Below are 19,223 nucleotides of genomic sequence, written 5' to 3' on the forward strand. Positions count from 1 at the left end.
ATGACTTAATTTGCTAGGAATAGATTACATTTAAATATCTGTAATACTGCTACTGTGGTTAGTTTTACATACATGATGGAAATTTAATAGAGGTTTGCTTTTGCTTTGAATATATGTATAAACCCTGTATAAAACAAACCATGGATGACCAAACTGTTCATCAGCTTGGCAGATCAAATACTTATACAGGATATGATACACAAGTTGTTGAACGTTGCCATGGCTGATTGGGCTAAACAAACAAAGTATTATTAAAAGCTGTGTGAATTATAAATAATCAATATTTATGCATTTTTGCTATGAATTTGATCATTAATGAATTATATAATACAAATGTATAATATCTAAATACCCTCACATTTGACTTATTATGGATTTTTGAACTTGACACACTACATTATATTGCTCAATGCTGTACAGTCAGGTGGACAGAAGATGAAAATTTATCTGTGAATGTAATCTCCTTTCTTCTGATAGTGATAGTGTAAATTTATGGACAATCTATCACTTGTGAGCATTTGGAGATCAGAGAGTGAATTCATTCATTTGACTTGATCACTGAAGCATGCAGCTGCACAATCTAGAGATGAAAGCAATATTTTTACAGTCTTTTTTCTCTGTAGTCTCAGCAGGTAGATGAAAAGTAATACGGGGGGGGGGGAGGTAACAAAGAACGAAATAGGTCAAATATGGTATTTTTAGAAATAATGAACAACCTCAGGTCTTCAATTCAAATCAATATTGTATAAGTCTTGTAAATATCCTTGAATCTATTTGTGTCCTGGTTTAATGGTAATCATAACCAGTCATATTACAGATCTACTTATTTATTTATTACTCACTGAATATTTAATATGGCAGAGAGTGCCCCAAGAAATCTATATACCCTATACAACAGTTGCATGATTACGTGTGATGTGTACACAGTCAGCACTACATCATGAAATATGTAGTTCAGATGTTTCCAGGAACTGAAATACTAATCTATGCTTTTACCATTAGATGAGATGCATCACCATTAAGCACATTGTTAACATTTTGTAAGTCCACCCACACACACAGATAATCAAGATGTACATGTATAAATATCACAATGCTCTTCTAGAATGCAATTGCTCTTTCTTCTGAAGATGTACTTGTCTATTCTCGAATGTATACTGTATGTGTAGGAGTACAATGCAGAACTCCCAATGAAATATAAATTTTGTATTTTTGTTCAAAACCCTGATATAAATTCATTTTTTTGGTCACAATTCATATTTATTCCCATTCAAGTATGGATTTTCTACGATCTCTCTTAATCTTTTCTGAATGTGTTCCTCAAAAGATTTTTAGCCATTGTTTCTAACAAAATTTATGGGTACATTATTTGAGTTCATTATTCCCCCCCCCCTCTCTCTCTGTCTCTGTCTCTCTCTCTCTCTCTCTCTCTCTGTCTCTGTCTCTCTCTCTCTCTCACTCTCTCTCTCCCCCTCTCTCTCTCTCTCTCTCTCTCTCTCTCTCTCTCTCTCTCTCTCTCTCTCTCTCTCTCTCTCTCTCTCTCTCTCTCTCTCTCTCTCTCTCTCTCTCTCTCTCTCTCTCTCTCTCTCTCTCTCTCTCTCTCTCTCTCTTGCTGTTATTATGTTTGCGAACCTTTGCAAAGATGGTGAATTGTATCTGTACATACATTGTACAGTAGCCGATATTGAGAGAGGAATGTATGTACAAATATTTAAATAATAATCCTGTTGATAGAGGATTTGCAATATTCTGAGAAATTTATCTGTACTTATTTATTTTAATAACAACAGCTTAACTAGAAAGCAATATTTGACGAAGAGATCATTTCACTCTCATCCTAATGTTTGCTTTAGATGTGAAATCCTTATCGCTGACAGTGCAAACAGCTGTGTTTTTGTTGACTTTGATGGATGGATGGATGTATTATTACAAAGACATCTGTGTGCAAGTATTTACATGTGCCCATATAATTCACAAATCCCCCTTTGATCAAAATCTTTCAATGTGATTCACAGAAAACAGGGGTAAGATAACTGGTAGAATGTAAACAATATGGTGGTCTTGCTCATTTACATGACAAAGAATGTGATGATGTCATGATGACATCATCAGTGAGTTGAATGCACTATTCAGTCAATTTCAATGTGTTCAAAGTACTGAATATGTTAGAGTATTCTATAATGAATTTGTACATGTTCGTGTATAATGTAGTATAATGTATATTAACAATTGTATATTTCTAGTAGACATTGATTAACGATAATGTAATATCTCATGGTCATACAGTTACTATTTTTGTATATTGATAACACTACAGTGTAACATTGACATATTGAAAGTAAAACATTGCAACATTTGGTTCTATTGATAAATTGTGTATTCTTCAAACAAATTTATTTTAAATTCAATGGCGATGACAAATTACAATATTTTCTTCTGTCTCCAATTTCATCAGATATTTGCTATAACAAATATTGATTTGTCAAAAAAATTAAAAATCATCTAATAATATATGAATACACATTTCATATTTTTCAATTTTCTAACTGTTATTATAGTGGTTGGTATAATGGTAAATTGTATGTCCATATTTTCATATTTAATATAATAATGTCTAAAAATAAACAGGTTGATGGGATTTTTATGGTGATAAAGATATTATGATGGCAGTAATATCCATATTGAGATATTTATCATAATACAACTTACATGCTGTATTAACCCTTTCAGGACTAGAAACTTTCCCGCCAAAATTTTTGAACAAAAATTCTTGTTTCTCTGTAATTTTTGGAAAAAGATCAACTTTATTTTAGACCAGAATTCAAGAAATATTACTTCCCAATGAAGTAATATTCTTAAATTTTAGAAAATGTTCTTACAATCAAGTTTCTATTTATTCCAATGTCGTCTCTAGGAATGAAAGGGTTAATAGAACAAATTTGAATATGATAACACAAGATTTATAGTTATACCTGGATCATTCTTTGGCATGGCAAGGTAGATGTCTATGTTAAACTTATTCCAAATTTGATTGTTTGATTCACGATAACTGTCTTAACTGCAAAGTATGACGTATAATGTAATTCCAATGTGAATTCATGAAGGCAGATAATATCATAGCATGTAGACTGTAAGATATGCTGTGTTGTTCAGCCCTATCAGGCTTCTTAACCATGGTGCTGGCTGAGCATGGCATGAATGTCTGTATCTTACAGACTGCATTGCATGTAACTCAAAGCAGGATTCATCACATTGACTTACACTTCCCAAATTGGTAGCCTATCAAGGATGATGACCCATAGTCACTTGTTCCAAAACTGAAAATAAAGGAATCCCATGATTGCAAATACAATATATGTATGTGATAACATAATAATTTTATGGCCCAAAATTTTCCATCTTTTCCGTCCTTGTACAATCATCTGTAGTTTGCCCTTAAAACTGCACCCATGAGGGATGGCCCTCACTGGACTTCTTGGGAAATACATGTAGGTGCTAATATACTTAAAGAACCATCTATTATAGATAAAGAGTATCTATTTAGCCTGAGCTGGCTACCAGCTGCAAATTATAGTAACCCCATGACAAAAATTGGTAGTCTGTTGATGCTGGACTATCATTAATTTTGTAGTCCTGCAATGTCCCTTCACAGGAATCCTGTGCACACTGAGTGTCTCATGACTTGAAGTAAAATATTATTTGTGTTATATAATGATCACAAATTGCAGAAAATTTGGTGAAAAAAAACGCTATTATGTACTGGACAAGAGGCTTCATGTGTGTGTGCAAGTAGTTCAACTGTAATTACATACAGTAATAGAAAAGATGAAATATGGCATGGTACAGTGTTATGGTAGTTTGTAAGAGAATTAAATGGTCAGTATTATGCTACTAACAAAAGTCATGTAATAGAACAGGTAATGACTTCCGTGAACAGCCCTGGGAATACAATATTGGGAAAGTACATGTATTCCTGCCTTGTTGCGTTTCCTTCTGTTCACCTGCCATTTACAGGATGTTGTTGCCCTACATCTCAAAGCTAACCTTTCTTTATACGGAAAGTCTCATCTATAGAGGAAAAGTAAACTCTGAACTACAGAGGTAAATAATGAATACATGATGTAGTCCCCAGAAACTTATTTTGTATACAACTATACATTGATAATACCTTTGGGTATTTATTGCAAAGTAATGCAGTCAGTATATAAATGCTGTACATGTATACCATTAGCCTAATCACTTTGTAAGACTTTCAAAACAAAGTTTAATATATAACATGGCAACGATTAGCCACTGTGATGCATTAGCATATACTTAATATGAATGAGATGCAAATCAGTATGTTTTATCTTTTATGCATATTGATTAGCATGTCCTATGCATATCAATTATACATTTGCATACTTGTCATAAAAGTTGAAATGACTGACTTTACATTTCTGTATGTGAACAATAACATGTTCATATCACTTTAGATCATAATTTACTAATTTCACGTGTGATTTCATAATCAAATTGTTCAAAATAACTTTAAAAATTTGAAAAAAAAAGAATCTTAATTAGGGTTAAAGTCTATTTGAAGGAAATGATTGAAGCAGTTTATGTAAATTGTATTAATTATACGTGAAATTCATCATCTTTTATTGTAGAAAGGCGATGTGTATTAGGAGTTCACAGTATTCTTATAATTTTATTGTTATTGCTACCATACGCTTTCCATATTTCTGAAGAATGTGACAAATTCAATATCAAACCGTTGTCTTTAACCACAGCCTCTTTTACAACACTGTCCAAGAGGTTTAACATATTCATTATTTCGCTGTGTCAAAGAAGGAATAACAGCTCTTGTTTGTGAGAATGTATCAAACATAATTCAGTCTTTTGACCATGGTATTGAATTTAAGTAAAACTTGTTTATTGTCAAATACATTTAAAACACAAACTAATTATAAAACCACAATTATCCTCATCAACCTAAACGCTGTTCATTTAAAAAAATAAATCTATACATTTATGCAATTAGAACTTTAATGCATCAATGGTAATCTCTTCCTGAAAAATATGCACTTTGCCATCACAAACCTTTTAAAGTATTACTGAGAGTTTTTTTGCAAATTAAGTGTGTAAATACAGTTATCTCATGGGACATTTTTTTCTATTAGCGGTTTGTTACACTTAACCCAATCTATAACCATCTACACCTTCCATGTCAATCTTCCATGGATGTATGATATTCACCACACCATCATCTGTCAGAGGACTTGATGTATGATTTGGCAGGAGAACATTCAACAAGGATCTGAGCCACTATACAAAGGACCAATGGCATTTGACTATTTGCTTTGTACTCATGCATTATTCATGAGCCCCTGACTGTTATACTACCAAGCCAGAAACCAGAATTTCAATTGCATGGGACAATACATCACACAACATTTTTTGTTCCAAATTACACAATCAGAATATAGACACTGATAGCATAGATGCACATGAAATATTACATTTAATCTCACTGTGAACACAAAGCAACTATTTGTCAGTTTGACAATGATGTTGATTTGTGTTCACAGTGAGTGTGACTTTATATGCTTGCCTGCTATTAGTGTCTATATTTTGTTTTTATGTAATTTGTAATGAAAAACCTACGAAATGTAGAAGACACTGTTTTGCTGAATCTAAACTCTGTAGTCCCTCGGGTTTGTTAGTATATTGGTACTTGTCTGGGATGTCATTTTTTCTAGAACTTTTCAATTCATTAAGTACCATATACATACATGCAAAAAAATACAAAAACATATATTTAGAATAAAACTGTTACAACTTTTTTTACATTTGGGTTATTTTCTTTAAAGTGATAACCAAGGATTATTTTTGTGATTACAGTGTAAACTCAGTATGCCACAAAAACAACAGGATATCATGATTGAAAAGATTATGTCGATATACATAAATGTAGAATGAAAGTGGCCAGATTTAATTCGGTATGTCAACCATATGGGAGAATTATTGCACTTTTGTGCCTTGCATGTAGAGATATGTGGAAAGAACATGCAAAAAAATATGATTGTCAGAAAGTTTTTAAACTTATGTTGTATTTGACAGTATTGGTATTAAAAATGTCATTGTAAGTGAATTGTTCACATTTTTCTCAATTTTTCTCTTTTTTTTTTTCTTTTTTTTTTTTTTTTTGGGGGGGGGGGGGGTCATACAGCTTCCTGACATGATCAGTCTTTCTACTCCTATGATATTACTAGTGTGGGAAGACTGAAAATGACCACACAGTGACATTTAAAACTACACAATGCGATTGTTTACCTGTGTTGCACTGCAACTAAATATAGTGGTTTGTACAATAGAATATATACATTAGCTTGCCTGTATTACGACAAGGAAAGTGATAGCACAGATCAGGTCAGGTCAAAACATGAAGAAAAAACACAGACAGTTAAAGAAAGAACAACATTCATACATGCAATGTAGATGTAGTACAGTCTACTCTGATACATGATAGCTAGATTGTTTTCATTTATGGTAACAATAAACGCTCATTCTCACAGGAATAAAAAGTTTCACAAACAAGAAATGACTTTCACACGGGTTTTACACACCAGAAAGAAAATCCACATGAGAACGTTCAGGAACTCTTTATAAAAGTTTTATGTGTAACAACAGTGGAGTAGTAGTAGTAGTAGTAGTAGTAAGTGTGTTGACAGATAAGTTAGTGAGAGGTAATGTTTTTACAACTCAGTAATATTGGTTCTCTTGTCCAGCTCTTTAATTCCACTACACATGAAAGGTAACTTTAATATATACCTTAAACAGACAAATACACATTGTTAAACCCCAATGTCTGAATCCCGTGGTTTTGAATTACTGTTTTACTCATCAGTGAAACCATTGGGTTGAAATTGGGATCACTCTTTTTTTTTGGAACCAACTTCTTTTCACGCCCAAATTATAATTGTTGTTTTTGACCACGTTTTTCTAGTATTATAGTAGCATTGCTAGACAATTGTTTTTCATACCTAAATGTTAAAAATTAATCCTAAGCTAACATTGTCCTTTAACGATAAAGATGTACTCAAGGGTAAGATTGAGTTGATGGAATTTTAGTATTGTAAAAACAATATCACTAGGAAAGAGGGTATTCTATATTGCTGCACTACCTGCCAATATATGTCATTCAGTAAAGTTGACTATTAGTATTAGCTTCCTTGACACCTTTTTGATGAAGACCTTGGTTCCATAAATTGCTACTCACATTTTACCAGTGTGTCAATGTAATGGTAGTGGACTGTCCATGATAGGTTCAACTCATTTAAATAAAGGAGGTATTTACATATAGTTTTAAAACCCAATTATGTTACTAGAATCCTTCTGGCTATAAAACAGAAATTTCCATTCCTTTTCACAATATTGCAAGTTAATGTGGTACAGTAGACATTTATAATTATAGTTGTCAATTAAAGTGACATCACACCTCAGGCATGTTTTTATGTGGAATGTAATGTTATTTAATTATGTAGTAGGAATGTTGGCATGGGTTATTTCTATACCTTAGGTGTTAGACAACATAAATTTGATAAGAATGCTATATTGCTAGGAAATTCTGGTAGCTGCTGAAGTGTAGGTCGTTTGGATTACACCTTTCTTTACTTCACTTGTCATTGTTAAGGCACCAGGCTAGGAATAATTTAAGGTTTAATCTGAATAGATTTAATACCTTGAAACAACTTACATGTATGGAATGTATTTATAACGTTGATTTCATTACTTGTGTGTATTTTAGAGTAATTCAGTGATTCTGATCACTCAGTTGACAATATTAATTGAATTATTCTAAACTGTGGATATGTTTCATCAAATACATGTATATAACAATACTATGTACAGTCAGTGATTGTAGATTGCGTACTCAATGCAGTTAGAAAAACACTTCATGTCAGATAAAACAAATTCTGTGCATGCAGGAAATGATAAATGTCAAAATCTGAATGTAAGAGGGCTCTCTTATGTGATGTGAAATGTGAATGTGTTTCTGGGCAGACATGGTACACAAACAGACACATGCATGCACAGACAGATGAGTATATGTATACACACAGACAGCATACAAAGAGTGATAGAGAAAGAGAGACAGACAGGCAGACAGACGGACAGATGGACAGGCAGACGGACAGACAGACAGACAGCATACACAGAGATGGAGAAAGAGAGACAGACAGACAGACAGACTCAGAAACACATAGGCATATATGTACACTCACATACATTCACATCTAAGTACAGACCTTAGAGATGAGCATGTCCACTGAATGAATATACCGGTACATGATCATGATTGGTTGAAGTGATTACAGTATGCAAATATTTTTAGAAAGATTCAACCAATCAGCAAAATTGTTAAAATCATTTGTGCCTCAAACACTCTGTTGAGTCCTGCTTCTTTTGGCACATTTGACTATGTAAGAAAAAGCTATTTAAAAAAAATAACCAGAAGTATTTCATCCTTCTCATCATGTGTGTCTTTTTGTTTATATTACAGTGCTTTAAATAATCTCCAGCAGAAGTATGATCAAGTTCAACACATTGTGGAACAACAACAGACAATTATATCTGCCTATATTCCCAATGGAGCTAAGAAACTTATAAACAGTAAGTAGAATTGATAGTGTGTGTGATATAATGGCCAAGTTTGTTAGGGACGATCGCACAATGTCACTCAAGTTCAATAAACAAACTTCATTCATTTAGGACAAAACCCCTCCCTAAACGAACGTTCACAAGTGTGACATCACATGTTTATATGTGGTGTGAAATATGATGAAAACTGTACTGGTCACACCACTATGATTGATGCAATGTAAAACATGATGGTAAACACATACTACCAGAAACTCAGCACCATATCTCACATCTTTTATCAACTTATCAACACCTCGGTAGTAAATACAGAAACCTGTTATAATTGAAGGCGAGAAAGTTTTCACAATTTAGTTAGAAGTGCAAAATGAAGTTCAGTAATCGCATTGACACCAGGACCCCACCCCAAACGAACAAAGTTTGCATATTGAGACCTTGTGTGATCATCCCTTAGTCCCTTGTGTGGCAGGTGTCAGTGCATGATGTAAATCAATATTACATGAAGTTTCAATGATCAAATGTTTTTTCATAAAGTCACATCCAACCAAGTAACATAAACAAAAACTGAGATAAGTAATCTCTAATAGTAAAAGACGTAAACCATGATTATTTGGGAGCAGTCAAATCCATAATTCCAACAACCAGAACGGCTCCTATCAGTGTTTATACTAAAGTATGTGTTACCATTGGGTTTACCATCTCCATACTCATTGTTGCGATCTTTTCTGCTAAACTTTCACTCACCACACTCACAAGAGTACAGTAGAGATCACTTCAGACATTGGTGCAAATACCCAGAGTACACCCAGTCTAGTGTTAGAGGTCCAGCCTTTGGTCTGTTTATGTATTCACTCGCTATGCATTATATAAGTGAAAGGAATGCCTGAATCTTACAGGCTAGAGTACACCATACTGGCACTCATACATGATTGGGTTTTGTTGGATAAAAAACATTTGACACAAAGATCTGTTCTGAAAAGTTAACCTTTTCTTCTAAATGAATTAAAATCTGTTAGGTGCTGCCCAACCATTTCCATATTTTTCTTTGATGTAGAGATGTCATGAAATTACAAATACATGTAGTATCAAAATCACTACTCCAATTTTTTGTATAGTTTGAATAATTTTTATGTGGTCCAACAAACATGTAACCTAATTTCCAGAACAGCGGTATTTATTCAGAAAAAATTCACCGAGTGTTTTTGCTTCATAACTCAAGCGTGTATTTTCCTTGGCTTTGATTTCCCAGCTGAGTACAAAGTTATAATGGATGTATCCCTGGCTGATTACATTGCTACATAGATGCAATCAATCTCTGACATGTATTAGAGATAGGTAGATAGATAGATAGATATTATCAAAGAACTCAATCCAGGTTTACGGGATTCTTGGAGGATCAAAACTGTACACAAGTGTACTTTCTTTTTATACCACTCAAAGGTTCTAGCTTTGTGATAAAGAGGTTTAGATATATGTTAGAATGCATACTACGCACATGGGAGCATTATCATGCAGGCGTACACTTAATGACTCCTATAGAGTTGTGTTTAGCTATGTGTTAAAAACACAAAGTTGAAAGACAGAGGAATGTGCAGATGTTTCTGTTCAGAAGGCCAAGCACATGACTTTGTTTTCCAAACTTGTCTGTACTTAAGATATTTGTCATGCAAGTTAAGTACCCAAAGGAAAAAAAACAAAATTTGTCTACAGCTTCATTTCCAAAATTTAACTCAAAAAATTATGACATTTAATAAAAGAAAAATGACAAAAACTTAACACATATTTACAGTTGTGCATAGACCACTCTTTTGGCATAGTAACATCTGATACAGAACACATGGGTTGCTTCAATCATGTGACTATCATGTGACTATATCATGCTATGCATCTAGAACACACGTAAATACATGCATCTAAACCTCTCTAATATTTCAAGTAATTTTGACTTTTCAAAATTAGTTTAAGGTCATCAACATATCAATTCTAAAATATCTTCAAGGTTTCCAAGTCATGGCAAGAGTTTTTGAAAATAAACTTTGGAAGAATTTTTATTTTGAATTTAAGATTTGTCCATAAAATTATTATGTAATTATTTACTAAATGTAGTAATTATTGATGGCACACTTGTACTTATTACGTTACTTTATTGTGTAGAGTTGTTTGAATTCTTGTACTTTCCTGTATATCTTATTTGTTCTAAATCAACAAGTAGTTACATTCTCACCCTCCCCCTCCCTTTCCTTCATGCAGTGCCCAAATGAGTTCTTGCAGTAAGTCACATCCATACATATGTATCTGCTCATATATGTGTGCATGTGTATGTGGTATATCTGTGTCGTCTTTTCCATTGTGCTACATGCAGCCAAATTACATTTAAACTTTGCACAATGGTGATACACTAAAGGGGACAAGTGTATATAATTTTGTTTGGGGTTTGAATCATATGTAATCTCAACTGAATAGGGCAGTGCGAAGTAATGACGAGGCAGTTAAAGTTAGTGAAGTAGGAAACGGGGGGTGGGGGTGGGACAGTGTGAGGGGATGGTATGAGTTGATGAAGGGGGTAGCGTAAAGCAGTGATTGGGACAATTATAGTGAGGCAGTGCGGAGCAGTGAGAGCTGATGAAGGGGGCAATATGAAGCAATGAGGGGAACACAGTGAGGGGGCAGTTTGAGTTGATGAAGGGGTGCAGCGTAAAGCAGTGATGGGACATAGTTTAAGAGAGGGGGCACTTTGAGTTGATAAAGGGAGCAGTGCTAGGTAGTGATAGAGATAAAGTGAGGCAGTTATAGGGTATATTACATTTATAATGCATTGATATCAGTTTGTGACACAACATGATGAATTGCTTCATCTCTTCATCTACTGATCAGGTATACAAATAGAACCATGGTGTAGATAATGGTATTGAGTGGGTGTAACTATGGCGCCATCAATTCTAACATTTAATTGAATACTTGAAGGACATTGATTGTTACGATGTGAATTGCAACATAAAATTTAGCATGAGAGAGTACAGATGTACAATTACTGACAACCAGGATATACTGTCACTCTGGATCCAAACTATATGATTTGTACAATATCTGAAGACATCTTGTGCCATAGAGTACAAAAACAGCTATAGATGTCAGATCAGTTTGCATTAAATAGACTTTAACGTCAAAGCACAATAAACAGAAATACTGATGATCAACTGCTACAGTAAGGGCTCGTATAAAAGGGGAAAAAAAGAACAATTCATCTACAAATTTTTGGTTCAGTTTTCTTTTAAAAAAAAGAAGTTTTTGTTGATATAAGTTCCAAAAATAAAAACAGTTACCTTGTAAAGTATAGCTATGCTTACAGCTTAGTAAAGAAAGCAGTCACCAAAATAATTAAATTAATGCATTTTTCAGCTTGTTCAATTCTAAAATGACTGCTGCATTTTTCAGCTTGTTCAGTTCTAAAATGACTGCAGTCTATGATTTATAACTGTATTTATCTATGTATCACAATTATTGTCCAACTGTCATGAACAGCTGGTACTCTGTCTTAATTAGGAGGATTTAAATTTGCTTCATCGCCCACTCAGTCTGTCTTACTTACCAAAGTGTAAAAGAAAATGTAGATAGACTGTACTGTGTTTGGTGGTTAACAAAAAACACTCATATTGCAATGTTTTCTTTCGCAAATCAAGTTTTATTCCCAATACTCACAGATATTATACAGTAAAGATACCACCAACACAGCTGATAACAACTATTTTTGTATCTTTGCAGGCAGCTACAATGGCAAGCCAAAGTCTCTCAGTGCAAGCGGTAGTCTTGAGGTTCTAAGCAAGTTAGAAAAATGGATGATGCCATTTGAATTCAAGTGTATTGGTACCCTTAGGTAAGTTGTAATAAAGTGTATTGGTACCCTTAGGTAAGTTGTAATGCAGTGTATTGAAACCCTTAGGTAAGTTCTAATACAGTGTATTGTACCCTTAGGTAAGTTCTAACAAAGTGTATTGGTACCCTTAGGTAAGTTCTAATACAGTGTATTGTACCCTTAGGTAAGTTCCAGTAAAGTGTATTGGTACTAAAACTATTTACTTCTATCATCATTTTCTTTGAAACTTTCCATTATCGCTAAAAGCATTTGATGCAAAATACATACCTGATAAATTCTGTTTAACCCTCAAAACTCCACGTCTGCATATATGCAGACAGTCCCTTCCCAGGCCACATCTGCATATAGGCATATAGTTTACCAATTTGCATAAACCCAATTTTCACCTCTTCACCTATATCCGGATACATTAATATTCATCTGTCAATATATCTGTAATGGATGGATAAGGAAAAAATAAGATTGATTGTATATTTAATTATTCCTGTCAAGTTGAAGTTGATAAGTGTAGAGTATGTAAGATCTTACTACCGGTAGTGGAAAAAGTCGTTGTCCTAGGGAGTCTTTTGCATGAAAAGTCTATGGCATCTATAAGGGTTAAAGCAATATAGCCCTAGAGGGGATACATACAATTGTATGATACACTGTGTACCATTCTGTAGTCATATTGACAACCAACACTGTTTGGTTCTCTGGAGAATTATGTTTGTAGAGAGAAAAAGAGAAATGTAAAATTGGATATGTATTATTCATTGATTTGTACCTGTGAGATTCAGGGTAGAATTCTTATGTCTGCAGAAATCTCAGGGGAATATTCCTACTCAGTGTGAAGATTCATGATATTGTAAAATGTATGTCAATTTTTATTGTGCCATATTTACAATGTTCACATACAACAAACACAAATTATTTGACCATACAGGAATGTAGATAAGGGTCAGTAGTCGGTAAAAAGCTGCACTGTTTTACCGACTACTTTTTCAAGAATTTGTTAAAAAATTCTTTCCTTCAACCAGCATATTGCCATCATTGGGCAGATTAATAAGTACCGTTCCAAGATGTGACTGCCTAAATGTCACATTTTGTTGGCTACTTTTAAAATTAGCAAACTAGCTACATCCCTGCTATGATTTTCACCTTTTCTAAATTTGACTGTGACAAATCTTTAATATGCAAGAATGTCACAAGTTATTCGTGTACCTATAACTACATGTATATCCCATAATGACCAATGCAGTGTGTGTGCCATGAAAATTAAAGACAGAACACTCACTGTATACTTTTCCCAAGAAATCGTCAAATTAATCTCCTGTATGACTGACATGGTCGGTATGTTCTATTTATACATTACTCTACTACCATCTTGATTATTTTAATCTTCATTTTCTCAATCCCTTTCTAAAATTCTTTACGTCAAAGGAGAGCGGTCATTGTCTTTAACGACTAACAATCTCTTTTTGCAATATATCTTGATCATTTCAGAAATAAAAAATTTTATTGCACAATAAACTTCAATCACATTTTATGTACTTTGAATAATACAACTTACATGTAGGAATGCAAAGTGAACAGTAACATTTTATTGATTTTGTGGCAGCTTTTATTTTGTGTCAAACTTATGCTTTCACACTGGGTAACTGTTTTTCACTTAGCACAGAACATTTGAGTGATGGCCAGGAGAGAGTTAGTGATGTCTGCATATACCTTCAGATGAAAAAAAAAACATTTGCCATAGTCAAAAAATTTATCTAAGTAAAATTTCATTCCAAACACGAAGTGGAAAATAAGTACCTATAACCTGAAATTTTGGGCTGTATACTTTAGTCTTTGTCAACGTGTATACATTCATGCCGTGAATGAGATGCAGTTCATATATATGTAGGTGTCCCAAAACTAACACTTTCAGTGGTAAATGAAACATTGATTCTGGTCATCTTTCTTGTAACCTGAAATCACCTCAGCTATAATGCTTCAAAGACAAAGTGTCAAAGACTGTAAGACTGTCAGAAATAATGACAGGTTTGACAGTGATGTATTAGACAGTGAGGTGTAAAAAAGAAAGTGTCAAAGACTAAGACAGTCAGAAGTAATGACAGATTTGACAGTGAGGTGTAAGATATTAAATAATAAATTATCAAGGTAATACATATTGCAGTAAGTAACATAAATAAAGTTATAAACTAGGTCAAATTGTGTATTCAGTCCTTGACTTTCCCATGGAACAAGGTAAAAAAAAAACAATTTCCTTCTTTAGTTCAATGAAGTTCTGAGTACAACACATTATATTTGGTAGTACAGTGGTTTTTGATATGTCGTCATCATGGTAACAGAAGGGGAAAAATCTGGTGAACTTTCATAGATTTTACCAACTTTTGATACAGGTGAACTTGGGTAGATTTTACCAACTTTGATACAGGTGAACATTGATAGTCCATAAAATCACTGCATTTATAGCTATATGAAATTTGAATAATTTTGACATTCCTGAATTACACTTCCATTTTGACATTTTATTCATTTGCAAAGTTGTATTAATTAGTCATTTTCCCTTTCAACCAACAACTGTCTACAGTGAAAGTCCATGTGATATACACTTGTATGTCGAGTACCACCACTCTATGTCAATGTTAGCTCAATACAGAATTACACACTTTATGTCAACATTTATTCATTACTAAAGTCCTGATAAGTACTCAATAATGATCTGCTCCATCAGTATACCAGTGTTCACTGTACATCCTCTGAGGCTCATGACTTGTTGTGTACATATTACTACCAATACAATCTAAATGGTGCATAGAAATTGTAAATATTTTGTCATGAATTCTGAATTTACACAGTCTATTTCAATATTGATTACTTTCCAAGGTTTTACTGAGACAAGTTTATTCTAAGTCTATTACTTCAGCATGAGTGATCAGTCATCTTATTAATACCACTTACTATACTGTGTATACAAACTAAGTATGTCCTGTAATCAGAGACAATTTTTTTCTCTTGGGTCGAAATGGTGAAAACTATCTAACTAAAAGTCATCACACAGTGAGGGATACAGGAACACCAAAATGTTGATGTGTCATAAGAAATTTATGTGTTATTTTCAAAATTTGTTCAGAGGACACATTGATTTCTATATAATATTTAAATGTATTTCGTAGGAGTCATATAATGACAATAAAATTGACTTGAGAACTCCATCTTTGAATGAGTCTTATCATCAGAGATGTAGCTAATTTTAAAAGTAGCCAGTCAAATATGAAAAGTAGGTGGTAATATCTATGAATGAGACCCATGAAACTGTCCAACAATGGAAACATAGTATATCATACTGGCTGAAAAAAAAAGAATTTTTTAAACAAATTCTCAAAAAAAGTAGCTGGGGAAAACAGTAGAGAGTAGTTGGTTGCTGTTGCCCTTTATGTTTACATCGCTGGTCATTGTAGGGGTTATCGTATGCATGGTGTCCAAAAATAAGAAAAACACAGAATATACAATCACAGTCACCAAAATAAAACAGACTTCGTTATTCCAACTTTGAATCCATCCCAAACTATTTCTTTATTTAATGTCAATTTTCACAAATTTAGTCTGACTAATATTGCTACCTTGTATGATTGTAGGGGTCATGAAGGTTCCATCCTATGCATGGTGTCAAAAGAACACAGATTATACAGTGCAGGTCATAGTGGTGTTATTAGGATATGGGATATGGATGCACTAGCAAGAGGCACAGTACAAATACTGAAAGGACATGTAGGATCAGTAAGTTTACAGTCCAATTTTCTCAATGTTTGTTTTTTATATGAGTATTTGAAACTGTTATCTTACTTCAGATGTTGTAAGCACCTGTGAAGTTGTGGTAAGAACATATTGGCTTGCACGACACCATTTTGCTCAAAAAGAACATTTATTGTGTGCTAGGGGGTCAAATGACAGACTACTAGTATTGCATTGCATTGCATCCTGGGTAAAATGTCATCAACCCCTTGGTTTCATGCACTCTTTGTAAAACATAATAAACTGCTTTATCTCTCTTTGTTGACCATGTAGTATAAAAACAAACATGATTCACAACAGTCTTAGTTTTCTTGAGTCCCATCACTCTCACATATTAAAATCAATAATCTTATCAAAGGAAAATTAGTTTTTTTACATTGCTATCTGTATTTCTGCTTCACTGTCTCACTAACTGGTTATAAATACTAGCAATGGCAAATGATTAATTTATCCACGCCTCAAAAATGGCAGTTATCAGCATGCCTGTTTGTAGATATAGTACATAATCACTATATGTAAATTATATTGCTCTTGACTTGTGCTCATGTCAGAGAGGGTGCATTTACATAATGAATATAGTCAAGTAGGCTGACGTAAGTTATCACTCCCCCATGTGACCAATCAGTTTGTGTGCATGTTTTCAAACCAATCAGTTTAAACAAATGATTTTCAAACCACATGAATAGGGAACTTGCAATCCAGACTAAGCATGCTCAGATGCAAAGGACTATGGGATTATCTGTGGTTATCATAATACCTCAACTGGAGCTACGATAAAAAAAACCTCCCACAATCGTCAGGGTAACTATGAAATTGATCATTCATGGTTGCAAACAATGTAACAGTACTGTTTACAATACCAGTTCATCAGTATTTATTATCACATTTCCCATGATGCAACATTCAACATGGTGGGTTTGCAAGTTCCCTATTGGTTGCTAATGATAGTATTGTGAGACTGAATCAAAATCACGGATCACAGTGTAACAGGCTATTAATAGGAAAATGAATTGTACTGAAAATTGGACATCAGGTTGCATAAGTCTTACTTAAAAGATAGTGTTACAATACAGATATATCCATTCATTTAATATGTCAGTTATGTCTATCTTATACGTATGATACTAACCTTGTAGACTACTCTACTCCTTAGATTCATGCTCTGCTGGCCGGAGATGATTTCCTGTACAGTGCTGGTGCAGATCGATCTATCAGAAGTTGGCATTATGACAAAAGGAATCCTGAACATAAGATTAGAATGGTGAGCTTGAAAATATGAGAGTAATTTATACAGACACAGACTTTAGTTGTAGGCAGGATTTGTAGTTGTAAGATTATGTGCAAATCAAAGACAATGAGAATTCCTCGATTTATCAGGTGTTTTCCCAGGCCTTGATAGAATCAATGTTTCCAACTATGATTTGATAAAAACAATATAGTGACAACAGATTTTTTTTCAAATTTCAAAATCTGTTTTCTTGCAAGATACTGTCTGTCTTTGACTTTGGAGAAGTGCTACAGAACACCAAGCACTTCAAGAACAAGATGGATAAAACCGCAAAAATATATATGACAGTCTCAACTCCATACCAGCAAGATTATGTGTCCCTGTGAGAGCAGGACTAGCTGTTGTACAGATTCACATAGTGGTTGAATACTACTCACCTACAGTGTGTTCCCTCACCTTATTCCTAGGATGCTCACTGTTAATTATGTCTTTCTTACCTCATTCATAGGATGCTCATTGTGACTGTGTATGTGCATTAGGCCAGGCAGGGTGCAATCTCTTCTCATCATCTCACTCATGTATTAAGGTAAGATATGTCCATAACCTGTCAGTTGTTTCCAAGTCAAATAAAATCTGTTGATAAAGTGAGTTTTAAATGAAGTTTGTTGTGAGTTTTAGTAGATTGTGTGATAGACAGCAAGTATTAATAGAAGCTGATTTGCTGTTTGAGTGCAGAATTCACCTTGATTTGTAGAATTGTTGGGAAATTCAATGAACCTGTCTATCAGAAAACGTGACAGATATTTTCATAAACTTTGGCAGAAAAAAGAAACTTAAAAGTGTTTTCTTGTCCAGGTATGGAATGCCAAAACCCTAGAACCGGTCCATACTATACCAGGTTTGCATCACTGGGTTAGAGCTCTGGTCATAGATCAGTCTAAAGGAAGGCTATACAGTGGAGGCCATAACTCTATCTATGTCTGGGACACTAGCAATAAATTTGCACTGAAGAGAAAGTTGGATCACACTCATGGATCAGTACATTCGTTATGTATCACCGGAAAGTATCTCATTATTGGTGAGTGTTTTCAGCCTTGAGGTCTAAATCAAGGACTTACTGACATTGATGTAATGTTATCATCGCAGTGGGCAAAGTACTCTAGCAATTGAAAACAGAATGTGGAGTAGCTTGGTAATTAGGTATTTCATCATGGTGTAGTAGTCTTGTACTGGGATTGATATACAGATTATTTTGGTATCGATGGAAAGGGAGATTGTTCACAGTATACTGAAAAATACAGTTTGTGTGTTAGACTGATAGTAAGAGAATGTAGGTGAGAGGGAGGGAGGAAGAGAGGCAGACAGACAAACTGACTGACTGACTGACTGACTGACTGACTGACTGACTGACAGCAGGCATGGAAGAACATAGACAAGGGGACAGACAGACAGACTGACTGACTGACAAACTGACTGATAGACAGGGAGCCAGACAGGCACAGAACAGAGACAAGGGAACAGACAGACAGGGAGCCAGACAGGCACAGAAGAACATAGACAAGGAGATGGATGGACAGATAGACAGACAGAGAGTGGTAGGGAGAAAGAATGAGGGATTATAAACCACCATAGTATATAAGTGGCAAGGCAAGAATGTGGTCAACTGTAGACAGTTAGTGTGTTTTAAAGATTAAAATGTCA

The 19,223-nt window shown here is 34.1% G+C and overlaps 1 protein-coding gene across 1 annotated transcript in view; it reads left to right on the top strand.

Moving 5' to 3' along the window:
* Positions 1 to 19,223, top strand: part of LOC144438177 (uncharacterized) — a 61,152-nt gene that overhangs the window by 37,821 nt on the left and 4,108 nt on the right. The window contains exons 5-10 of the mRNA XM_078127213.1: positions 8,546 to 8,655; positions 12,376 to 12,517; positions 16,138 to 16,279; positions 17,448 to 17,555; positions 18,031 to 18,108; positions 18,378 to 18,600. Coding sequence (XP_077983339.1) covers positions 8,546 to 8,655; positions 12,376 to 12,517; positions 16,138 to 16,279; positions 17,448 to 17,555; positions 18,031 to 18,108; positions 18,378 to 18,600 — 803 coding nt within the window. The remainder of the gene's footprint in view (positions 1 to 8,545; positions 8,656 to 12,375; positions 12,518 to 16,137; positions 16,280 to 17,447; positions 17,556 to 18,030; positions 18,109 to 18,377; positions 18,601 to 19,223) is intronic.

The sequence above is a fragment of the Glandiceps talaboti genome, chromosome 7, assembly GCF_964340395.1.
Source record: "Glandiceps talaboti chromosome 7, keGlaTala1.1, whole genome shotgun sequence".
NCBI lineage: Eukaryota > Metazoa > Hemichordata > Enteropneusta > Spengelidae > Glandiceps > Glandiceps talaboti.